The 27,136-nt window shown below is 37.5% G+C and overlaps 3 protein-coding genes across 3 annotated transcripts; 1 reads left to right on the forward strand and 2 right to left on the reverse strand.

Moving 5' to 3' along the window:
• Positions 1-5,644: 5,644 nt before the first annotated feature.
• Positions 5,645-6,541, forward strand: LOC139196060 (uncharacterized). The gene has a single exon (XM_070821725.1). It carries the CDS (start codon positions 5,645-5,647, stop codon positions 6,539-6,541), a length of 897 nt encoding a protein of 298 aa, XP_070677826.1.
• A 4,343-nt stretch (positions 6,542-10,884) lies between these two features.
• LOC103441558 (3-ketoacyl-CoA synthase 4-like) lies at positions 10,885-13,153 on the reverse strand. The gene has a single exon (XM_008380240.4). It carries the CDS (start codon positions 12,882-12,884, stop codon positions 11,373-11,375), a length of 1,512 nt encoding a protein of 503 aa, XP_008378462.1. The 5' UTR covers positions 12,885-13,153; the 3' UTR covers positions 10,885-11,372.
• Positions 13,154-24,246: 11,093 nt separating this feature from the next.
• Positions 24,247-25,566, reverse strand: LOC108173873 (uncharacterized). Its single transcript, XM_017333768.1, has 2 exons — positions 25,297-25,566; positions 24,247-25,083 (listed from the first exon to the last, which is right to left on the reverse strand). Exons 1-2 carry the CDS (start codon positions 25,564-25,566, stop codon positions 24,247-24,249), a joined length of 1,107 nt encoding a protein of 368 aa, XP_017189257.1.
• Positions 25,567-27,136: the final 1,570 nt, after the last annotated feature.

The raw sequence follows: 27,136 nt of genomic DNA on the forward strand, positions 1-27,136 counted from the left end.
AATGGGGTGAGATAACACACACCTCACAAATACACATCTCTCTCTTCTCTCTATGTGCCGCTACCCGTTAACACGATATGTAAGCGACACAAAAATAATGGGTTTCGGGTCGACACGATAACTAATCGGGTCATTATCGGATCACACGATAAGAACCGTTAATAATGGGTCCTTACCAGGTTTGCACGAGGGTGACACATGGGTAATTCGTTTCGACACGTTAATAAATTTATTTTGATGATTTTAATTTTAATTTTTTAAACTACTAAAAAAACTTACCATAAAATACAATAGTCATACTGTATTTGTATATTGTATATTAAATATATATTATTGTATTATTCTGCTATATAAATTTAAAAAATTATAAAACACATTAAAAATCTATAATAATTAACAAGTCTAAAAATGTGAAAAAAAATAGCAAACGCTCATGATCGCATCCTCTACGCTTTGAGGATGGGTACATCGCCGTTTGAATTTTTAGAACCATACAAACCCTCATGAATAGTATTTTTAAGGGAGTTCTAAACAAATAAAATTCATAATAATTAATGTACAAGTCTGAAAAATGTAAAAGAATAAATAAACGCTCGTGATTGCATCCTCAACCTTGAGACACAACTCTCTTCATTTCACATATCCTTGTACATTTGGTATTTTGTAGTAATGTAGTAATGTTTTTTCATTAGGTTCTTACTTTGGGGTATGTAATACATGAAAGACAAGTGTTTGTTTGTTTGTTTTTTTTTTTTTTTTAATTTTAGTTTATGTTTTGAAATAATAGGTATGTGACAATGTGGTATGCATATTTAGTATTATGTTACATGACACAACTCGTTGATATAACAGGTATGTCATGAAAACGACACGAGTGTTAGGTCTACCGCTGGCCCCCTCTCGCCTTGTCCCTAATATACTTCAATAAATTAGGCCTACAACAACAAGATGCTTTTATAGAAATGTCTTATTTTCAATCTTTTGAGAACTATAAAATAATATTTAAAAACAAAAAGTCTATGCTAGGGTAACAACTGTTAAAAGTGGGTTAGTTTAAAGAAAAAAAAAAAAACTCGCAAAGACACCGCCCTCTTCATTTTCATTGAAGTGTAGCCGGCTCTAAAACTAAAAAACATTAAGATTTCAACTTAAAAATTTTCAAATTTCAAGAATTTTTAAACAAAAAGGATGACCAGTCAACACCTCAGAAGCCACTCAACCACGTCTAAGCGAGTTTAAGCCTAATCAAGCATTTTCATGATTGCCCTACCTCCGAAACCGCATAGGTGCTTCTTAAGGCGCATTCTTTAAACCACTGCTTGCAAGGAAAATTTGCAAACATGCTCACACACATGCGAGACAAACATGCTCTTTCTTCCTGGTGACAAACGAGAGAAGAAAATTTGCTGCTCTCTCATTCATATTTGCTCTTGCAAACCCAATTTCAAACATAATGCCAAGGGTGAAGTGCCGATTTAGTCCATGAACTATTACCTGAAAATTAGGTTCCTGAATTATTTTTTGGATAAAATAAGTCCCTAAGTTCATTAAAAATTGCTAATTTTATCCCTACTATTATATTCAAGGATATTTTATCCAATTATTCGTCAACCTAAATTACTTGACACACTTTAAAATGTAATACCATCCTTTTTTCTCGCTTAAAAACATTTCATATAGGTTGCAAATTTAACGTCTAATTTACCCTCTAAAGTTAACTCTATACACTATTGCTTTATGTAAAATTACTAATCTACTCTCCAATGTATGTCATGTGCAAGTAATGTGACTTAAATTGACAGAAAATTGAATATGGTAGCTTTGAATCTAATATTAGAGATGTAATTGGTAGATTTTTATAATTCCAAGAATTGATTTTTCTGAAGAAAAAAAAAATTTAGGAACCTAATTTTTACTCAAATGATAATATAAAGACTAAATTGGCAATTTCACCTAATGTCAAATGATCAAACTGATTTATTACTCGGAAAAATAAAAGGCTTAAAGCCAAACCAGAGCATCCTGAAGCATTGAACGAGAGAGAGAGAGAGAGAGAGAGATTTGCAACCATTCAAGGCAATGACAGGCCCTACTTCAATTGAATCACCACAATATATTGTCTGAAAGCAGATACAACACATTTTACCAGATGCAACGCTTAGGTGGCACTTGCCAAAATATACCGATGAATATAGATCCTAATCCATAAACCGAAATCAGAAGCAAATGATCGAGCAACATATTTGGTGATGAACCCTAATAACAACAAGAGGAAGTTAGGTAATGAGTAGAAAAACGTCACTTTCAAGTTTCGAGCAATCCAAAAATAAAACGGATCAATGTATCTTCACCTGCATCACTGGAAGATAACCCCTTCCCAAGGCCAAGGAATATTAGATGATAAATTATAGCCGCCTAGCTTGGAGCTGCTTCATGGCAGTACCTCACCAAATTAATCATCCAAGATCATTGGTATTTTTAAGTTTTAACAATAAAGATAAAATGAAAGGTAAAATAAATAATACATGATTGACATTTTAGTGTAAAAATATTTTTTTTCTTTAAAATAAACAATATCAAGAGTTTTTCATTAAAGTTTCCTTTTTTAATAGAATGAAATTTAATCAGCATCAACAAAGATCTCTAGGCGTGTCTTATATCACAATGGAGTGCTGAAAACCATGCTAATCACACTACGTTTGGGAAGAATTCAATAATAAAGCATCAAAGCGCAAGAACGAGCGGCGCAACGCCGACAAGAAATGAGGCTACACAACAAGAGCAAAGGGAATGAGTACTAGTTTGGTAGTGATTAAATTATTTTAGAAGCAGGTATGAAACAAAAAATCTCAATAAAAATGTGTGTTTGGTAAGTTTATTTTATTTTATTTTTTTCAAAATCATAAATCACTCTATAATACGGTCTAGTAACATTCTTATTCATTTGTAAGTGAGATATGTTAGATTCAAGTCTCGTTGATGGTAAATTTGATACCAAATTAAGTTGTCTTATTGTGTGATTTAACCGAACTTCTCCTCTCTTATGTGTAAACATATATAGTTGTACTCAAAAAAATAAAAATAAAAAGGTGAAAAAGGAGGAAAAGGGGAAGCAGCAATGCCGCTTTTCTTTCCAATGGAGGCGGATGAACAATCCTCTTTAATAAACGTTTCTAAATGACAATCGTACCCTCTCCCTTTATTGTTCGTTTCTCCTATACGTTGCCGACCTCCATGAAAACACCGTTGCTAACTCCAGGAAGAGCTGACTGCTTAAAAGCTAAGATCTTTAATGAGAAACATCAAAATCCTATAACCTCATCAATCTTCTAATCGTGTTGTTGGCTAATCTCACCCTCATCTCCTGCAACTTCCCATCCCTCCCACTCAAAAACCCAGTTCTCAAAAACTCACTACTCCAATTCCAGAATTTCGCATTCCCAGAAAAGCTCAAAAGTTTTAATCTTAACCCAATTTTGCAAAACATTTTTTTTTTAATTATTATGATCGGGGAATTCGAAATTATTATAATAATTTAAAAGATGGAGAGTTTCAAACCCGGATGCATGGATGGTAACCTAACACCTTATCCACTGGAATATTGGACCACAAAGAAGGATTTTTGCAAAACTTCAATCTTTACATACCAGAAGGAAAAGGTTGTCTCCAATTTTTCAGTGTACCTTGAATGGTCAGAAACCAGAAGACCCAGTTCGGAGCATCTTGAAGGCTTCAATCGCTCTAGGGCATGAAGAGCCACTTCCTCGCCCTTGTTCAAGCTTTCGCACAAACTCGGCCTTTGGCGAGAGAATCTCCTCCCAGGGAGCCCGGTTCCAAATCCCTCTTAAAAATTCCACTGTCGTATAAATCCAGCGACTTCGACTCAACGACACCAATTTTGATCGCGTCAAGGAAAAGATCCACATCGAGGCTGGACTTGTGGGCGAATATCCTCCCCTCCACCAACCCCACCATCGTGGAAGGGATGATAGTCTGGATCGCCAGCAATGCGAACAGAGGGGTTTCCATACGGTTTTTTCGTCGCCGCCGACGAGGATTCCGAGAGTTCCATTACGAGGGACGGAGAAATTGACGGAGAGGAGAGAATGTGAATGAGGGACGGAGTAAATGAGAGAGATTACAAAGAAAAAAGTATAAATAAAAAAATAAAATTATTATATCACATTTAATATATATATATATATATATATATATATATATATATGTTGTAAATGATGGATATGTTTGCCCACATGTGTATAGTAATGTGTATAGTAAAGTATCACATGTGTACTATATACTCATAAGCTAAATAGTAATGTTTTGTAATTTTCCATTGAAGTAGCTCTATAAATAGAGCAATTCAATTGTGCAAAGATGAGTGAATGAGAAGAAGAAAGAAAAGAGAAATATATCTAATAGCAATAATATACATTACTTCCTCTGCAACAGCTTGTGTCGGTATATTACTCTGCAACTGCTTCGTTCCTTCACCGAGTAAAGGTTATCTCTCTATGAATTTTGCCTATTTATAACACGTTATCAGCACGACTCTCTAATCTTTTTCTCATTTCCTTTCACCGAAAGAAAAAAAATGTTTCCTCTAAGGTTTTTTCTGTTCTTCTTCTTCCTCTCCCTCAATTGCTGGGTATACCCTCGCGAAGAACTGTTTGCACCATGTTTACTTCTAGTTCTCCAACTAACTGTCACTTATATCTTTGATTTCTTGTTTGGTGTAGATATTGACTACTAACCCACTGATTATTTATGCAATCCAAGATTGTGCGGTTCTATCGCCTATCTTGGACTGCAGATCTAATTTTACTGCAAATTTTAAGTGGAGCGGTATAATCGCCCGCTCTATCCTGCATATTTAATTTTTCCCGTTATTTAATTTTATCGCAATTTTAGGTGGTGTGAAATAATCACCCACCCTGCTTTACATATTTAATTTTATCGCAATTTTAGGTGGTGTGAAATAATCACCCACCCTGCTTTGCATATTTAATTTTATTGCAATTTTAGGTGGTGCGGTATAATCGTCCACCCTGCTTTGCATATTTAATTTTATTGCAATTTTAGGTGGTGCGGTATAATCGTCCACCCTGCTTTGCATATTTAAATTTTATCGCAATTTTAGGTGGTGCGGTATAATCGTCCACCCTGCTTTGCATATTTAAATTTTATCGCAATTTTAGGTGGTGCGGTATAATCGTCCACCTTGCTCTACATATTTAAATTTTCCTGCTGTTTAAAGTAGTGCGGAATAATCACCCATCCTATACTTATTTCGATGAGAATGGTGCGGTACAATTGCCCTTCTCATTAATTGTGTAAATCTCGAGCCTGAAGTTTCGAGTACTTATCATTTTGGCCTGAAGATCAAAAAAAAATTTGTAAGAACCAGAAGTTCTAACAATATATTTCTCCAGTACACATATTACTGCAAGTTCTTACACACCTCATTTTTCTTTCAGAAAAGAAAATGGCAAACTTAGCAAAGCTTGATTTTGCTGCCCTGGACATTACTGGAAAGAATTACCTTACATGGGTACTGGATACCAAGATCCATCTGGAAGCAGCAAATCTTGGAGATACCATCAAGGAAGAAAGCAGTTCATCCTCTCAAGATCGAGCAAAGGCCATGATTTTTATTCGTCGCCATCTTGATGAGGCACTAAAGAGCGAGTACTTAACGGTTGAAGATCCGTTAGCCCTTTGGAATGCCTTGAGAAGCAGATACAATCACCAGACAACGGTGATTCTTCCAAAAGCTCGCTATGACTGGACTCACCTAAGGATCCAGGATTTCAAATCAGTGGCTGAGTACAATTCGGCGTTGTTCAGAATTACCTCTCAGATGAAACTCTGTGGGGATACTATCACTGAGGAAATGTTATTGGAAAAGACTTTCAGCACATTCCACGCCTCTAACATGGTACTGCAACAACAGTATAGAGCGCGAGGCTTCACTGAATACAACCAGCTGATATCTGTGCTCTTGGTGGCTGAACAGAACAATGAGCTTCTCATGAAAAACCATAATTCCCGACCTACTGGATCAGCACCGTTCCCAGAAGTGAATGTTGCGTCCCTTGAAAGAAATACCATATCCTCCCGTGGCAATAATTACAAACAAGGACGTGGTCACAAGCAAGGTCGGTGGAAAGGAAAAAGCAAGAACCATGGTGTCCAGTTTCACAACCAGGTTCCAAGGTATAATCCAGGCCCGAGCTTTAAAAATACCAATCGCCAGAAAGGAAAAGCTCATGTGAACACTCCTAGAAATCATGAAGGAGGTTGCCATAGGTGTGGTGGCAACGGACATTGGGCGCGTACTTGTCGCACCCCAAAGCATCTGGTGGAACTATATCAAGCCTCCTTCAAGGAGAAGGGTGTCGAGATCAATTTCCTTGACCAGGCTAAACCAATGGAAACCCCTGATCCAGTGACCAATTTATCAGGACAGTTAAACACAACCCACCTGGATGCTACAGACTTTATTAATGAAAGAGGGAATGAAGTTTATGGGTCCGATTGAATTATTTATGTTTAATGTACTCATGTTATTTGTACCTGTGGTTTAATGCTCGCATTTTCAATTCAATAAAAGTAGTATTCCAGTATGAATAAACTGCTTTTTCTTTACTCAGAGATCATGGATAAAAATTATGGTTATTCTCAAAACAAGATCAATGGCGGAGACTTTTGTCTTGCAGATAGCGCAACCACGCATTCAATACTTCGAGACCGAAAGTATTTCTCGAATTTGGTACTTGCAAAAGTAAAGGTAACAACAATATCAGGACCATCAGATGTAATTGAAGGCTCAGGAAAAGCCCAGATTATGTTACCAAATGGAACAATATTGTCTATAAAGAATGCATTATATGCTACTCGGTCCATTCGAAATTTGTTGAGTTTTAAAGACATACGTTTAAATGGATACCACCTTGAAACGAAAAGTGTAGAAAATGTGGAATATTTATGCATTACCTCCAACGATACCCAGAAGCGTATATTGGAGAAGTTGCATGGTTTATCGAGTGGATTGTATTGTACATACATAAAGACAGTTGAGGCATATACTGTCATGAACCAGAAGTTCATTGATTCAAAGGTTTACATGCTTTGGCATGACCGTCTAGGTCATCCAGGATCCACCATGATGCGTAGAATCATTACCAACTCTAATGGACATCCATTACTGAGCAGACACATTAATGTCCCGAATGATAATCCTTGCAAGGCTTGTTCCCAAGGGAAGTTGGTAATTAGACCATCACAACTAAAGGTTGATGATGAATCCCCATCATTTTTGCAAAGAATTCAAGGGGATATTTGTGGACCTATTCAACCACCTTGTGGACCATTTCGATATTTTATGGTTTTGGTTGATGCATCTACCCGATGGTCACATGTTTGCCTATTGTCTACTCGAAATGTAGCTTTTGCGAGACTTCTTGCTCAGATAATTAAGTTGCGAGCACAGTTCCCAGATCATCCCATTAAGTCCATTCGACTTGATAACGCTGGTGAATTTACGTCTCAAACCTTTGATGATTACTGTATGGCACTGGGCATTAATGTTGAACACCCTGTTCCTCATGTCCATACTCAAAATGGTTTAGCAGAGGCATTTATCAAGCGGCTTCAATTAATAGCCCGCACTCTGCTCATGAAAACGAAATTGCCAGTTTCTACATGGGGACATGCCATATTACATGCTGCATCATTGGTTAGATTGAGACCCATAGCCAACCACCAATACTCATCAATACAACTCGTGTTTGGACATCAGCCAAATATTTCACATTTACGAGTTTTTGGTTGTGCTGCTTATGTGCCTATTGCACCACCACAACGAACTAAAATGGGACCTCAGCGCAGATTGGGAATTTATGTGGGTTTTGATTCACCATCTATCATTAGATATTTGGAACCTTTGACTGGTGATGTGTTTACAGCTCGTTTTGCTGATTGTCATTTTGATGAGACAATTTTCCCGTCGTTAGGGGGAGAAAAGACCGTTCCAGAAGAACGACAAGAGCTAACATGGGTTGTTCCCACCTTATCTCATTTTGATCCAAGAAGCACTCAATGTGAAAACGAAGTGAAAAGAATCGTTCATCTTCAAGGTATTGCTAATCAAATGCCAGATGCATTTAATGATGCTTCGAAAGTGACACAGTCATATATACCGGCTGCAAACGCACCTGCAAGAATTGATGTCCCTGTTGGACAAAATAAAGTGGCAGCGAATGATTCATCCAGTGCACGCCTGAAGCGTGGTAGACCCCCAGGTTCAAAAGATTCAGCTCCTCGAAAGAGAAAGATGAGGGCCCAATTGAACCCAAATGATATCATTCAAGAAAAGGAATTGAATGATAAATCCACAATTCGTGACTCTGTACTTCCAGAAAAAGAAAATGTCCTTGATGAGACACATGTCCCTGAAGAGACAGAAGTACATGAAAGCAAAGAAATATCCATAAATTATGCATGTACTAATGAATTGTGGGATCGAAATGAAATAATCATCGATGACATGTTTGCATTTGCAATAGCCACTGAAATCATATTAAGTGATGATATTGAGCCCCGCTCTGTTGATGAATGCAAACAGAGACAAGATTGGCCTAAGTGGAAAGATGCAATCCAGGCAGAATTAAAATCCTTGGAAAGACGAAGTGTTTTTGGACCAGTAGTCCAAACCCCGCCTGGTGTGAACCCCGTAGGTTATAAATGGGTATTCACAAGGAAACGCAACGAGAAAAACGAGATTGCAAGATATAAAGCACGACTCGTTGCACAAGGTTTTTCACAAAGACCTGGAGTTGATTATGAAGAGACATACTCTCCTGTAATGGATGCAATTACGTTTCGTTACTTAATAAGTTTGGTGATTTCAGAAAAACTTGACATGCGACTTATGGATGTCATCACCGCGTATCTATATGGAGAATTAGATACTGACATATATATGAAAGTCCCAGAAGGACTTAAGTTGCCTGAAGCAACTAACAAACCACGGGGTATGTTCTCAATCAAATTAAGGCGATCACTATATGGGCTGAAACAATCTGGGCGAATGTGGTATAATCGTCTCAGTGAGTATTTGATTAAAGAAGGATATGCCAACAATGTCATCTGCCCTTGTGTGTTCATTAAGAAATCAAATACTGGATTTGCTATAGTGGCAGTATATGTCGATGATATGAACCTAGTTGGAACCCCCGAAGAACTCAACAAAACTGCTGAATATCTGAAAAACGAATTTGAAATGAAAGACCTTGGGAAAACCAAATATTGTCTAGGCCTGCAGATCGAGCATTGTGTTAGTGGAATTTTGGTCCATCAATCAGCTTACATTGAAAAAATACTGAAGCGATTTGGCATGGACAAGTCTTATCCACTTAGCACCCCAATGGTCGTTCGTTCTTTGGACATTAAGAAAGATCCATTTCGTCCAAAAGAAGATGATGAACTGGTCCTTGGTCCAGAAGTACCATATTTGAGCGCAATAGGTGCTTTATTGTATTTAGCACAATGTACTAGACCAGATATAGCTTTTTCAGTTAACTTGTTAGCCAGGTACAGCTCTGCTCCAACAATTCGTCATTGGAAGGGAGTCAAAGATGTTCTACGATACCTTCGTGGGACAACAGATATAGGTCTCTTCTACTCAGACAAGCCCACAAATGAACAAATCCTTGTTGGATACGCAGATGCTGGTTTTCTCTCCGATCCGCATAAAGCCCGCTCACAAAATGGATATGTGTTCACTAATGGAGATACTGCAATTTCATGGCGATCAACAAAGCAAACGCTAGTTGCAACATCTTCCAATCATTCGGAAATAATTGCTTTACATGAAGCAAGTCGTGAATGTTCTTGGTTAAGATCAATGATCCATCACATCCGGAATTCATGTGGTCTACCTTCAAAGACAGACACTCCAACTGTCATCCATGAAGATAATGCAGCCTGTGTCGCCCAGATGAAGGAAGGATTTATCAAAGGTGATAAGACTAAACACATATCTCCAAGATTTTTCAGCGCACATGAGCTTCAGAAGGCTAAAGTTCTTGAAGTCAGACAAATCCGTTCCAATGAAAATTTAGCAGACTTGTTCACCAAATCTCTACCAAAGTGCACATTTCAGAAGTTGGTACAGGGAATCGGATTACGTCGGCTTACAGATTTGAAGAATGCGGAATCAGGGGGAGATACAATTCAGGGGGAGCATCCATGATTCATGCATGTTGTACTCTTTTTCCTTCGCTTAGGATTTTTCCCACTGGGTTTTTCCTATCAAGGTTTTAACGAGGCAACCTAAGCATGCTCAACACCATCCGGGTAAAGTTGTACTCTTTTTCCTTCGCTATGGTTTTTTCCCACAGGGTTTTTCCAAGCAAGGTTTTAATGAGGCAACTGATGTTGATATGTGGGCATCCAAGGGGGAGTGTTGTAAATGATGGATATGTTTGCCCACATGTGTATAGTAATGTGTATAGTAAAGTATCACATGTGTACTATATACTCATAAGCTAAATAGTAATGTTTTGTAATTTTCCATTGAAGTAGCTCTATAAATAGAGCAATTCAATTGTGCAAAGATGAGTGAATGAGAAGAAGAAAGAAAAGAGAAATATATCTAATAGCAATAATATACATTACTTCCTCTGCAACAGCTTGTGTCGGTATATTACTCTGCAACTGCTTCGTTCCTTCACCGAGTAAAGGTTATCTCTCTATGAATTTTGCCTATTTATAACAATATATCTTTTTTAAACATTTAACAAAGTCATACCTAGTTTACATAAAAATTTAACAAATACAATAATTTTTTTTTGGCTAAAAACACTTTTTACAATCATAGTGTACAAAACATTTTACTACTTTATTTCACAGTTGTTTATTCTTACAGAACAAAATAACAGTACTTTTTTTTTTAAAGCACAACAATACCAAGCTAGCTTTAACAAACATCATAACTTCTATAACCAAATACTACAGAACATGCGCAATAAATCAAAAATTCGAAAAGAGGAAAACTAGTGATAATTAAGAAAAAAGGTCGTACCCAGTGCACAAGGCTCCTGCTTTACGCAGGGTTTGGGAGAGGTGAATGTCGGCTAGCCTTACCCCCATTTATGAAGAGGCTGCTCCCAAGTCTCAAACCCGAAACCTACCGCTCATGGGCGAAAACACTTGCCATCGCACCAAGTACGACCTCTTAAGGTGCTCCCAAATCTAAAACTAGTGATAATTAAGGTGGCAGAAAAATAACAAGATAAAATGGCCAGTAAGTATATCATGTTTCCTCCCTTTAAACTGAGTCCCTGGCCAATAATTGTCGTTGAGCTCTGCTAGGTAACGGCCTCCACAGGATACCTGTCAATGCAATCTTCCCATGGACTATGAGGAGAAGCTTTTACACTTTCAACCACCTCCCACACCGCACTGTTACATTTGAAACCACTACCGAAAGCAATCTGCCAGACACGGTTTCCCTTTTGCATCCTACCCTTTGCCTCGATATAAGCCAACTCATACCAGATCGAACTAGACGAGGTGTTACCAAACCTGTGTAGTGTCATCCGAGATGCCTCAACATGAACTGGTAGAAGCTGCAAGTTCTTCTCAAGCTCATCAATCACGGCCCTTCCCCCAGCATGTATGCAGAAATGATCAAAAGCAAGCTTGAAATCTGGGATATAAGGCTCGACTTTTGCGTTGAACAACTTCTTCGCAACCAAAGTAGCAAAGAAGAGAAGCTGCTCACTTAAAGGCAGGACAAGGGGACCCAATGTTGTGATGTTAGCCTTGAGAGCCCCACCGGCAATTGCCATGAGATCCTTTGACAAAGAAACTCCAGTTTTCCCATCATCATCCTGCTCTTGATAAACACACCTAAATGCCTTATCATCAGCACCACAATGAGTCCTCACAACGTGGACCAGCTTATACTTAGCCCGACGCCTATCCATGGGCTTATTTGAAAGCAAAACTGCTGACCCACCAACACGGAACAAACAGTTGGGTATCAACATTGATTTCTTGTTCCCAAAGTACCAATTCTGAGTAATATTCTCAGTACTAACAACAACCGCGTATGTATTCCTATGAATTTGCAACATATCCTTAGCAAGATCAACAGCTATAACTCCAGCACTACACCCCATACCCCCTAAATTAAAACTTCTAATATTTCCCCTCAATTTGTACTTATTAACAACCATAGCAGACAGTGAAGGAGTTGGATTAAACAAACTACAATTCACAACAAGAATACCAATGTCCTTGGGCTTAACATTTGCATTAGCAAACAGATCATCCAATGCACCAAAAACCACCTGCTCTGCCTCCTGGCGAGCCGCCGCCATTGATATCCTTGGCGGAACATAGTTCATTGCTTCAGGGACATAAGTCTCCACTCCTAGGCCAGATCGCTCCAGAATCTTGCGCTGGAACTCAAGCGAGGACTTATCGAAGTCCCCTATCAACTTTGAATGCTCCATAAACTGGTGGTATCTCACTTTCAAATGTGACGGGGCCTTGTAACACGAATAGTCCACAAGGTAAACGGATCTCGGACGGGTCATAACATAAACGGTGGATCCAAAAACAACCATAGCAGAGAAAATGATGACAGCGACGAGATTGCTCTGGAGTTGGAGCCAGAGCTGGTGAATGTCATCCGGGTCCACCTGGGAGGCTTCAATGACGATGATCGCCATTAGAGGAACTAAACAGAGAGTCAGGAGATGGGCTATCAAGTAATGGTAACCCAATTTCACATACTTCGAGTTCACAGTCTGCAAGAAATCCGGCAGCTGACGGCTCTGAACTCCACCATTGGTGGTCGGAGAAATGCACATGATGGGTTTGCGAAACGGTAGCAGAGAGGATTCAGAGGTTTACATCTGGCGAAAAGGATGATGTGTGTAGGTGAAGAGGACGGGTCTGAGGAGAAGATAAGGAGTAGAAAGTTGATACAACTAAAACATCGACAGAGAGAGGTTTTGAGGGTTTGGTGTGCTATTTGTGTTTGTTCTGCTACCACTCTACCATTTGTCTCTGTTTAGTATAAGATTTGTGAGGAAGAGAAGAGGGAGTGATGCAAGAAATGGACTGATAAAATTTTAGGAGGGGGAGGGGAAAGATGAGGGTTTTTAAAAATGAGGGGACGGATGTTTCAAATGGAAACACGGGACAGGAGAATGCTGATGGGGACTTGGGGGCGATTGCTTGTGTCCCTTCTCAAATAGGCAAATGGTGATTGCTTACCTATATATTGTATCTTAGCTTTAATTAAATTTCTTCATTTATGCATCTTTACTCAAAATTGTAATTTGCATCTTTAGTCCTTGTGTTTTCGATTTTGCTAATTTAGTCCTTGTTTTTTAGAGCAATTAGATGAAAAATGTCCTTAATTGGCTAACGGAGATAAGCACAAGAACAAAATTGACCAAATTGAAAACACAAGCCTAAATTGACTAAATGACTCAAACACAGGACCAGTTTAACATTTAAGCCTATATGATACCTATATCATAGGTTGATAAAATATGTTTAATCTGTGATACAGGTGTCTACAAAATAAATAAAAATTATCTACCTATCATCCATAACATAGTTCAAAGAAATTTCATTTTTCATACAATTATGGATCTATATTATTATATATGTTGATAATAATATATAATACATACGAAATACATTAGTTAGCACAGTTAACCTATGATAGAGGTAGAAGAAAAATTGGGATACAAAGGGAAAAGGAGAAACAATTATTTATTCTTATATTTAATACTAAAATTAAGTAATGATGAACGTATAAAAAAGGGATGACATTTATCACAATTTAATTAAAATAGATGTTAATAACAAGTGAATGGACCTAACCTAACAAATTGGATTAAACCTAATAATAACTCACAAAACTGGACTTATATCAAATTTGCTCAATTTTTAAAAAAGAGAAAAAATGTTTCTATGTTGTGGCTTATTTTCACTGAGGGGTGCGGCAAAGAATAGAGAGAGAGAATTGTGGAATTTCAAGGATGTCAATTTCCATTTGCATGTGCCTTTATTTAAAGTAAATCAAAGAAAGAGAGAAACTTGTCCTGCAAGTAATACAAATCCTAATAGGAAATAATCACTATCATAAAGAGTGAACCAAATCTACCAAGGATTTACAGAATCACACTTATACTAGAATTGATGTCATAATACTCCCCCCTGAGTGTGTAAATACTCAAATAGTGTTTGCATCAGATCTTCATGGATGATGTAAAAGCAGTTGATGTGGTTGACGACTCAATGAATGAATTTGAATCTCAGAGTAAACCTGAAAGGAATGCATAAAAGTAAAACTCACAACCTCGTTGTTACAACCCGTATCTTAAAATCGTGTAGTTTAATCCCAAAGGATATGAAAAGACAAAATGACCCTAGTTGGTGTCTTGAATAATTATGGAGCCTTGAGTCAATATCTCATATTTTTCTATTTTATTTAATTATTTTTTGTACTCACAAGTACGTCGGCGAAAGCAAAATTGAGTTTGAAGTTACGAATTTCAATAAATGAAGGGTGAAATTGTAATTTTCACTTGGAAATTTTTGAGTGGGACTGAACCCCCATTCTCGGTTACTCTCTTCTCTTTCCTCATTTCTACAACGTTGACTCTCTCTCTAACTCTCTCACTCTCTATCATTGGGAGAAAATGTTGCTTTTCTAGTTTAAAGTGTATTGTATTCCAAAAGGAGAATGCATGCACAAAGACATAAATGTAGGAAAGAAATAAAAGGTTACAAGCAGCCCTAGAGACCGGGTAAGCCTAGAGCACATACTCTTCCTTAATTTAAGGTGATTCACACCAAACACAACATGTGCCCAATATTTCTTGGGAACATTCATATGCAGCACTAAAGCTCGAGTCTTCTCAAGCAGGTATCTATTCTTCCTTTCTGATACCCTTTTCTTTTTAGTGTCCCTACACAACTGGTTTGGTGAACAATGTGTTGTGAACTCAAGTATTGAACCATGTTACTAAACCATGTTATTAGATAGAAACTCAGTGCCATTGTCCAATCTAAGTACCTTAATGTTTGAGTTGTATTAAGTTTGTACAAGTTTATGGAAATCTTTAAATATGCAGAAAACCTCCCTTTTTTATTTCATGAGGTACAGAAAAGTGACACGAGTGAAATCGTTAACAAAAATGACAAAATACTTATAACCATCCATTGATTCAATTGTAGGTCCTCAAACAACAGTTCTACCATCTCAAATGGCTTACATGTCTTAAAAACAAAAATGCCAAAATGTAATCTAACTAACTTCGAAAAATGACATGTTTCACATTTAAGTGGTGACTAACAAAACATGGGAAACAACCCTGACAAAACAACTTCAGAAGGATGAGCAAGTCTTCGGTGCCATAATTGTTGGTTTTCAAAACACTTTGGTCCAGCTTGAAGGGCTCTAGGCATGACTGAGTTTTTGCACAGGTAGTATGGACCATTAAGAAGGAACCCTTCAACAATCATCTTCTTGGTGATGATGTCCTGAAAAACATTTTTTTTGGGTGAGAAAATGGCAAGATAGTTTAGGGAATTTGTAAGCTTTCCTACTGAAAGTAGTTAGAAAGGACAAGAGGGAACATAGAGGGCTAATGACTCATTATTGTTTGTGACTATACTAACTCTTCCCTTACCCAAAACTGACACATTTTTTCCATTTGCAATAGCACTAGTGAGGGATTTTTGAATGCTTGAAAGTCATGCAAGTTTGAAAGTTTATTTGTCATATGATCAATGCCACCTGAGTCAATTATCCAATAATCATATTCAGTGCTTGTTTGTAATGTAATGGAGAAGGTTTTGAGTATACCTGAGGCTTCTTCATGTGTTGTAGACTTGTTTTTGGCAAGAAATCCTGCAAATTGCCCCAGTATGGCAGTATGATCTCTATCTTCATTTTGCGAGTTTGATGCATCACTTTCATGACCCTTGGTTTGCAAGTATGTAGCAAATTTGTTTATGAGTGTCACAGGACTTGCAGTGAAGTCCATGGATCTGTGTGAGAACTCATAGGTGAAGTTAGCTGCATGTTGACTCTTGAAGTGGGTTACTTGTGCAGATTTTGATGGAATCACCTTCCCATCTTTGGTGAATTTGGGCTTCAATTCTAGATGAAGAATCCAACATTTTTCTTCCATGTGACCAACACCATTATAGTAAGTACAATTGAGGTGACGTTCTTACCCTTGTATACTTTGTGGTTTGCAGCATAGGCTCGAGCTTCAGTTGGCCTAGAGCTAGACTCACCATTCATAGCTCTCTTCTTAGTTTCTTCGGGGTTGGACAGTGGCATAAACACTTTTGAAGGTTGGAAGTTTTTTACTCATAAATATGTGGCTTCTGAGATCCTTATACTCTGAGCTTAAGCTTCCCAAAAGTTGGTATATATTGTCTTCCTCAGTTCTCTTTAGTAGGATACTTGCATCTATGGTGTGTGGAAGGTACACATCCAGCTCATTCCATATAGTTTTGAGGCTACCAAAGTGTTTCACAAAAGACTTCCCTTCTTGTCGGATGCATGTAATGTCTTTCTTCAGTTGAAAGACCATTGTATAATTGTTTTGATTTCCATACATGTCCTTCACATAGTTCCAAAAATCTTATGGGGACTCTGAGTAACTGAAAATTTTAGCTATATGTTTCTCCATAGTATTGAGAAGTAAGGACATCACGAGTTGATCCTTGCAGAGCCAATCATCATAAGTTGGTGAGGTGATTCCAGGAGCTTTGATGCTTCCATTTACAAAACTAAGTTTTCCTTTCCCACTCAGGGCAAGTGAAACTGCACGAGACTAAGGTAGATAGTTGAATCCATTCAACAAAATGGAACACAAACACTGATTGGTATTAACCTCAGTGTCTGAGAAGTTTGAAGGGGAAATATAGGAGGTATCACCCTCAATATTTACTGGATCTTCTTCCGCCATGGCTTAAGATTAAAGGTGTGAAACAACGGTGATGAATTGGCCAGAGACAAGTTACAAATAAAACTGCTCTAATACCATGTTACTTGCCTAGTTTAAAGTGTATTGTATTTCATAAGGAGAATGCATGTACAAGGACACATATGTAGGAAAGAAAGAAAAGGTTACAAGCAACCCTAGAGACCGGGTAAACCTAGAACCCATACTCTTCCTTAATTTAAGGTGATTCACACCAAACACAAGACTAAGAAGTAAAAACAAGTGAAAGATCTTAAATCAAGGAGAAGAGGTAACGCTGGCATTGATAATGAGTAGCCATGATAATTACTTGGAGACTTATGATATGGGATGATACGCTAGAGTGCTAGGGATTCATTTATGGACCAAAGACTTCTATACTTCAACATCTATGGATCAAAGACTTAGTCTTCAACATTTATGGACCAAAGACTTTTATACTTCAACGGAAAACCACCACCACCTTTACCATTTTCTGTCAAAATTTTAACTAGAAATTGTTCGAAATGTGCCCTAAGGCCAATCATATGATGATACTTTACGAGCATTTCACATGTTAAACTAATCTAGTTTAATATAAAAAAGCAAAGATTATTGTTTAAAGCTGTCTCATATAAATGTTATATGCTTAAACGATTAAGTCCAAGGAATTTGTAATTAGGAGAATGTGATCTAAAGAAGTTAGATTCATGAGACCATTCTCTTCTGTATACATATCATAAACGTTCTTGATCATAGGATTACTAATTGGGCATTGACAGTCCATTAAGATCAGTACGTGCTATGTCTTCTCTTAGAGAGAGTGACTGGTCTCGAGTCATTGGTGTGACTGACAACAAGACAAGCATGTAGATGCTCAATAGAGAATGAGTCCACTGAACGCAATCAACGAGAAGTTCTCATACTCGCTCAATAGAGAATGGGTCCACTGAACGCAATCAACGAGAAGTTCTCATACTCATGTCACATGAGAACTCATGGTTAGGATAATGAAAAGTAGTCCTTTGACCTGAGGCATCATAGTTGTCTTATGGTTAAGTCCTTGATCTTTGACTATATCAAAGTCACTCCGTCAAAGGGTGTCCACGACATAGTTGGGGTTAAGCCACTTACCCATGGAGGCAAGTGAATGCATAACAAGGGATTTCTAACCTTCAAACCGTTTGAGGGAGAATACTCTATGATATGATTAAGAATCTCTAGCCAGAGTATGAATAAGATTTAGGAATTCGTTCCAAATCACATTCAAGGTAATCATATAAGTAAGAGAATCACATTGGATAATAGACATGAATAAACTATCAAACCAAACAATGTGGTCAAGAGTATTGGATTAGAGAAATACCATATTGCATTGTAATCCTAAACTGAATAAGTTCTCCACCTCTTCTGATTAGCTTGGGTAGCCATGTCCCTCATGGTTTGTGGAAGCCCTAAAGGCGTATAATCACTAAAGGGAGAATCAAAAGTAAGTTTCAATTCACAATCGATTTGAAGAGTTCTAATCGCCCACTGCCTCGCTAGAAGGAACCTAATGGATCGTACACTGTGTAAAGTAGAGATTGAAGAAACAACAGATATGGGTAAGAATAATTAAATGATTTAATTATTTATGGCTAGGCTTAATTAATATGTTAATTAATCAAACGAATAAGTTCATTTTAGCTTTTGAGTAATTATTGGACCTCAAGGCCCATTGGGCTTAGAATCATCAAGCCCATTAACTTAAGTTGTATGACAACTTAATGGCTAAAGACTCAAAGGGGCCCAAAGCCTTTAGAAGGCTGGCCATATCATGAATGAAAGGGTTTTGGTTCTTTTTATCACTTAAGTGAAGTGACTATAGCCAAAATTCATTAGTTTTCTCTTTTGAGGAAATTGGAGAGAACAAAAGCTCTCATTTTTCTCTCTAGGAGGCCGGCCCCCTTGGAGGGGATTTACTAGTATCAATCCTCCTCCAAGGTCACTTATCTGTTCTTCAAGTCCCTCTTTGGTGGGGAAACTTAGAGGTTCCCTTTTTGGGAACTTGGAGAATCCATCCAACCATCCTCCTCCAAGAAATCCATGGAGCTAAGAATTAAGGAATGAATGCCCTCTCTCTTAGGTGATTAGCCTTTGCTTATGCAAAGAGGATTCAAAAAAGGTATAATATTTCTCAACTCACTTTGTTCTTGAGTTGAGTCTTGGTTCACCACAACTACTAGACCTTGAATTTCGTGGGTAAAGTTTTGTTTTTGAGTGCCTCCAAGCATGATTCCGCCTTTAATCATTAATTGCATGCATATATGTCTCTCAAATGAACTTGTTTTCACAAATATCTCCTTCAGAAACCACATAAATAATCATCTAGGTAGTTTGAGGAATTCAATAGATGCATTGCGTGCACAATCCAATGCTAGTAATATGATAACTCGAGCTTGAGTTCTCAACGGAATTCTCAAGCGTGAACACTGATAGAAACACCTTTTATTTTGCTCGAACTTTACTCCAATCATCCTTAGGTATCAATTCCAGGTTATGGATGTTGAATTTGAGTTATAAATGGAGGTTTTATTTTACACCCTGTGCAATTTCCCACTTCCTGATGAGTTTTTCCGGTTGAATTTTGTCGAGTTCGAGACTAATGGTGCTTGAAACCAAATCGAATCAATTCTAGGTAATCATCCTTCAAATTTCATGTGAGATTTGAGTTGAGAAACTCAGGTTTTGAACTCGCATGCCCTCCGTTCGTGAAAGTTCAATGTCTAAATAGTACTTTTTGATGTTGAATTAACGAAATGTTAGAAGTGGGATTAAATTGGACAAAGGCAAGGGACTTAATGAGGAAGTACGCTTGGATTACATGTGAGTGGATCCCTTTAAAACTTTTGTTTTCGATTAAATTGTTTTGATGAATAAATGATTTGAAATCGATTTGATGAAACTTAAGTAGAATTGATATTATGACACTATTGTGAATTTAATAATTTATTTTTAGGAACACTAATGAAAATGGCTTGAAAACTTTGAGTTTTAACGATAAGGACAAAATAAAAGGTAAAGTGAATAGTACCAAGTTTGACTTTTTAGTGTAAAAATGTGGTTTTTTGTTAAAGTGAACAGTATCGTGGGCTTTTCGTTAAAACTCTCATTATTTTTACTAAATGGTCATCATGCACTATGTACTAGCTAGCTACGATTGTATGACTATTTACAGATACTGATATTTCTAGTAAAGGCTAGATATTATTAGTGATTACCGATAAAAAATTAGCTAGTAGAGGATAGCAATACATAGTGGAGGTGGATCTGAGCATCCCTTTAAAGAGAATGCTAATTGTGAACCCTTGATGAGGAAAGTCATATCCTTATTAGTTACAAGAAGTTGTTTGAAGTCTGTTTTTATTATGGGCGTAGGAGATCAATATACACGCTTGCTTAGAAGAGGACTTAGATAGTGGGTACGTCATGATAAACAGTGTGTTCAAGGATGAACTTTTGGTCTACACTAAAGATACCTATGTTGATGATGCTGTGAAGGAATCCTTACAAAAGGATGTGATGTTAAGCTTTCCTTCTGCTGTTAATCATGAAGAAGAGAATGTTGACCGTGAGAAGGCTAGAATTAGAGAAGTGGTGGAGCCTCGGGAGGATAAGGGTTGGACCACAGTGGTTCCTAAGTTGAAAAAGAAGGTTGACAAGAAGAGAAATGGGGAGCTGGTGGTTGATGATGCCATATCGAAGAATGTTGGGAAAAAGGTAGGAAAAGTTTCTAAGTGTAAGTGGATACTTAGGGTTGGTCTTGTGCCGAAATGGAGGAAGACTTGAGGTAACTCTAACAAAGAGTAGAAGGTAAATGACAACTTTAAAGTTTGCTATGTATGCATGTCCTCTAAAGTTCTTGTTCACTTAAATGATAATTCTACTCTTGCGGCTACATTCCTAATCATTAAGATGACTAATATAGTTACTATAATTCGTAACAACAATGTTGTGCAAGTTTTGGTCAATGTTTGTTTCTATTATATGTCATATGTATTGTCATGATATGGTAGGTAAGAAGGGAACTAGAAGTATTGGGGAGAGTAGCTCTGCTGCTGGGGATGTTGTGGCATCTATTATGGCGGCAGAAGCAAGGATAAGTACTACTAGGCCTAAAGTGGGAGTGTTAAGTCCAAGGAAGCATATGCAAGAGTGTTAGTGAATTCAATTTTAAACTAAGAATATTGATGATGAATATGGAAGAACACTCAGAAAACTTAAGAAAAAAGAAGAAGCGAATTGCGATCAAAATCACAGAGAATATCCCTCTACAAATTCTTTCATATATTTCGAGGCTCTTTTCCTTACACATAAGAGCTCATACACTCCAACAATATAATTATTGGAAGCGAAAGAGAGAGATATAACTTTAAAATTCAATCTCAGCCATCTAAACTATACTACACTGAGATTAAGACACTTGTCCAATATCAAGCCTTATGAGACTTGACTAACACATTATAATTTTAACACACAAGCTCAGCCTATAAGCTGAATCTTTTCTCTAAACAAAAATTGTAATCTTCATTTTATCAGTTCATGAATTTACACTTCAATGCTCCCTCTAAATTGTGAACTGATTTCACTCCCAATTGCTCTTTGAGATGATAGAATTGATCCTTAGCAAGAGCCAGCCTTTGTGAGTATGTCTGCTACCTGATCTTTGGTTGGACAGTACACCAAGTTAATGATCACATTCTACAAAGCTTCATTGATAAAGTGATACCCTATGTTGATGTGTTTGGTCTTCTTACGAAAGATAGGGTTCTTAATGATTGCAAAGGCATAAGTGCTATCACAGTTTAGTGGAGTTGCAACGATCTGTGTTTCACCAAAATCTCCCAACACAAACCTTAACCAGGTTGCTTGTACTCTACCTTAGCTGGGGATAGTGCAACACAGTGTTGCTTGACTAAGGACCAAGAGAATACTCTACTTCCAAAGGTGAATGCATACCCTGAAGTGATTCTCATATCATCTTCGGATCCACTCCAATCACTGTCACAGAATCCAAACAACATTGCTCATTTAGCTTTCTTGTACTTTAAACCAGAGTTCAAAGTTCCTTATATGTACCTCAGCACCCATGCATACATAATATATGGCCTAGTTGCAGTGAGATACAACAAGTTGCCAACTATTTTCCTAAACTGTGCTTCATCTGTAGCTCCACTATCATCATCTTTTCTCAACTTATCATTTGGAACAAGTAGAATACTAACAGGCTTACAATACTGCAGTCCAAACTTCTTGAGTAGAGAGGTAGCATACTTCTTTTGGTGAATGAATATGCTGGTTTCAATTTGCATAGTCTCCATTCTTAGAAAATGATACAACAAACCCAAATCTGTCATTTCATACTTATGCATCATATCAGCTTTGAATTCTTCCATCATCTCAATACTACTTCTAGTATAAATGATATCATCCACATAAATCGACATAAGAAACATTCCTGCACCCTCCTTCCCTTTTGTATACAAGGTTGCTTCACTGTCACTCTTCTTGAATCCACATTCTTCAAAATAAGCATCAATTTCACTATATCAAGCCCTTGGAGCTTGTGTCAATCTATAGAGAGCTTTATGCAATTTGTACACCTTATATTTTCCCTTTTAACAATAAAACCCTCTGGCTGATCCACATACACCTTTTCTTGAAGTACTCCATTCAAGAATGCAAACTTAACATCTAGTTAAAATAGCTGCCAGTTATTCTTTACAACAAGAGCAATTAATGTTCTTATGGTGTCCAACCTTGCAACAGGTGCAAATGTCTCTTTGTAATCCACACCAAGCTTCTGTGCATACCCCTTTGCCACCAACCTTGCTTTGTTTTTCTGCACAGGTCATTCTAGGTTCAACTTGGTCTTGTATACCCACTTTACTCCAATCACTGGCTTGTCATGTGGTATGTTCACTAATTCCCAAGTCTTGTTCTTTTCAATCATATTGATCTCCTCTTGCATTGCAACTTTCCAAGCTTGATCTTGTACAACATCATCAAAACACTCAGGTTTAATAATACACAGGTTGCAGTGCTCATACACTTCACTCAGACTTCTCCATTTCGAAGGGGTTGAATCAAAAGCTTCTGTATCAACAAGCAACCTTGCATTTTGAGTACTTGATCTTTCATAAGAAGTGGGAGATGTTGACATGAGAGAACTTCCAAATTCATTCTCATCAGTTTCTCTAAACTCAGGCTAGATTAGAGGAACATATACTTCTTTCACTTAGTTTTCACTTCCCATTTTCATCAAAAACAACATCTCTTAACATAGTCACCTTCATTTTGCTTGGATTAAGAATTATGTACCTCTTCTCACATGATCAATATCCAATGAAAATTCCTTTTGCACTTGATGCCTCCAACTTGTGTCTCAGATCTCCAAGTATTAATGAATAGTACACAGTACCAAATACCTTGAGATGTTTAATCCCGAGTCTTCTTCCACTATAAGCTTCAAATGGTGTGACCTTGTCCAATGCACTTGTAGAGCATCTATTCAATAAGTAAACTACTGTGTTGATTGCCTCTCCCCACATCTTGTAAGGTAGCCCCTTCTCATGCAGCATACTCTTAGCCATCTCTACTATTGTCCTATTCTTCCTTTATGCCACTCCATTTTGCTGTAGAGTGTAGGATAGAGTGAGTTATCTTTCCATGCCAATTGATTCACAAAATGCATTAAACTTAGTGGAGGTGAACTCTCCACACCTATCACTTCTCAGTTTCTTCAGTGGATAACCACATTACAGTTCAACCATAGCTCTAAACTTCTTGAATATCCCAAACACCTTTTACTTATTCCTAATGAAGTATATCCAACACATTCTAGAGTAGTCATCAATGAATGTGAGGAAATATCTGTTCCACTTATCGATGGAACCTGCATAGGTCCACAGACATCAGAATGCACCATTTCTAGTGGTTCTTATGCTCTCCAAGTAGCCCCCTTAGAAAATGACTCCATGTGATGCTTCCCAAGTACACAACCTTGATACACATCATTACTATCTTGGATTGTAGGCAGCCTCAATACCATTCCTTGACTTTGTAATAGTTTGAGACTCCTATAGTTTAAGTGGCCAAATCTCTTATGCCACATCTTTGCACATTCTTGAACACTTGTTCTTAGTGCGAACTCCTTGTTTATGCTGAAATCCAAAGGAAAACACCTATTTCCTTTCTATTTCACACTGACCACCAAGTTACTTAGAGACCTGTCATTAAACACATCCACTCTATAGTCTCCAAATAGAAAAAAGTAACCATGCTCTATCATCTGGTCTACACTACGTAAATTCTCTGCAAGACCAGGTACAAGCATCACTTGCTTTATGTATCTCCTACCCTTCATTGTCTCAATAACCAATGTCCCATTTCCTGCCACTTCAACCAAAACTCCAATGCCTACTTGGACATTGGCTTTCACATTTTTGTCAATATCTACAAGCAAATCTTCTCTGGATGTCATGTGATTACTACATCCACTGTCCATGTACCACACATCACTCATCTTCTTCACTTCACCAGAGTGATTAGCATAGAACAAATTACCAGTTTCTTCCACCTGATGTGCAAAAATTATGTGTTGCACAACCTTGTTTGTATGGCAGTACCTTGCAATGTGTCCAATTTTATTGCACTTGTGACACTTGACCATGTTCTTGACCCAACATTCACCATAGTACAGTCTATCACAAAATTTACACTTGTCTCCAGTGTTATTTGCCTCATTTTTCACATGAACACTAGACTTGTTACTCCACTGTTTCCCTTTTGACTTAGAGTTCTTTTGGTATTTGCCATTGTTAGATTGACCATTAAACCTATTTGGTTTTGATGCAATGTTTAAGCTAGCAAACGCCTTCTCTGTGCTACTCTCACCATGTCTATCAAGTCTTTGCTCATAACCTTTTAGAATGGCAACCACATCCTGAGCATATATGGTCTCCAGATCTTTAGTGTTCTCTATCACTGATGCAATACTATCATAAAACTTAGGCAAACTAATTAACAAGTTCTACACAATTCTATGATCGCATAAATCTTCACCATAACTTCTCATTTGATTAATTAGATCAAGCAGCTTAGCAATATACACAGAGAGGGATTCATTGTCATTCATCCGAGTATACTCAAAATCTCATTTAAGATCTTAAAGTTTCACAAATCTTACTTGCTTAGCACCAACGAATTCTTGTCTCAGAATGTCCCACGTTGCCTTTTCACTTACCTGAGTTGCGATCCTCGGGAAAATATGATATAAAACATCACCTTGGATGATTCCAACTGCTTTAGCATCCTTGACTACATTCTCTTGCATCAGCCTCTTCTCCGCCTCCGTTAGCTCATTTTCCTTCTTTATCGAAGATTCGTAGCCATTTTCAACCAAATTCAACAGTTTGTGTGAATAGAAAATGGTCTTCATTTTGGTTTGCCAGAAATCAAATTTCTCGCCGTTGAAGACTGGTGCTCTAAGTTGTCCCCCTCTGGATCCAGCCATGTTAGACTCGATCACTGATATAAACTCAAATCACTGCAATGAGCTTTTGTTGTGAATCCGAGCTCAATCCTTCATAGACACGATGCCCAGAAGTTCAGATCCAACCTAGCTCTGAGTCCATGTTAGTGAATTTGATTTTAAACTAAGAATATTGATGATGAATATGGAAAAACACTCAGAAAACTTGAGAAGGAAGAAGAAGAGAATTGCTATCAAAATCACAGAGAATATCCTTCTGCAAATTCTTCAATATATTTCGGGGCACTTTTTCTCACACATAAGAGCTCATACACTCCCACAATATAACCATTGGAAGAGAGAGAGCGAGAGAGAGAGATACAACTTTAAAATTCAATCTTAACCATCCAAACTATACTACACTGAGATTAAGACACTTGTCCAATATCAAGCTCTATGAGACTTGACTAACACATTACAATTTTAACACACAAGCTCAGCCTATGAGCTGAAGCTTTTCTCTAAACAAAATTTGTAATCTTCCCTTTATTAGTTCATCAATTTACACATCAATAGAGAGGAGGTTGATGTAGAAGTATAAGGGAGCCACATGAATATACTTCATGAAATTGACTGATAAAGTGCATTGCTTGGAATTGTAGGGGTCTAGGGAGACTGATTTAGCAGTAATTTTAGTTTTTTGTGTTCTTCAACAGAGTGATTTCATTATTAATAATTGTTGGGATATAGATAAACTAAATGAAGTTGTGGATAGAGATATTGTTAAAAAGATTTGCTTACTTCCTATTCCTCTTCGAGATATAAAGGATGAATTGGTCTAGGGTGTTTCTAATAATGGTGGTTTCTCAGTCAAGTCAACAACTTGGCGCCAAAACAGCAACAACTAGCCGCTTATAAGTTCAATCTTTTAAAGAGAATGTGGAAGCTATCTATTATTCCGAAGGTTAAAATGTTTGTTTGGCTTATGATATTTAAGTAAAATTGTCAATAATATTAATAAAATGTGCCCGATGTGGAGCCTTAAATAACCTAAAAAATTCTACAGGCCACACGTGAACTTTTGCTCAAGAAAGAGAATATTGCCCTCATTAAATAGGCATGCTCCTCAGATACCCCCATGCGCAGCTCAACACCCCTGAAGATCCAAATAGCTGAATGATGCTGCCAACAGCTCACCTACCATGGCAAGCAAAAGTCAAAGCATTAAAGATGAGGATTAATTACCCAAATCTTATCTTTTATACATTTCCAATTGAGGATTGATTACATTCAAGTAAGTAATCCCTATTCAAATTAATTAGGGATATTTACACCATCATTCAAGATATTATTTCCTATTTAACATCTTGAGAATATTCTTTCCATAGACCTTGGCCAATAGGATGCCGCCATGTGTAGGGTAATATCTTAACACCATGGTTGGCCCTCTCTCCCTATATATATCTCCAATTTTGCCAAATTCCGATAAGCTTGTGCTACCCCTAAAAGCCGTAAACACATACTCTATTCAGAGAAACTAACTTAGGCATCAAAGATCCATTGGCCTAACCCCTTCCCCCCTTCCCCCAACCCCATGGGCGCGTGAGGCTTA

Source organism: Malus domestica, chromosome 05 (genome assembly GCF_042453785.1).
Source record: "Malus domestica chromosome 05, GDT2T_hap1".
Lineage (NCBI taxonomy): Eukaryota > Viridiplantae > Streptophyta > Magnoliopsida > Rosales > Rosaceae > Malus > Malus domestica.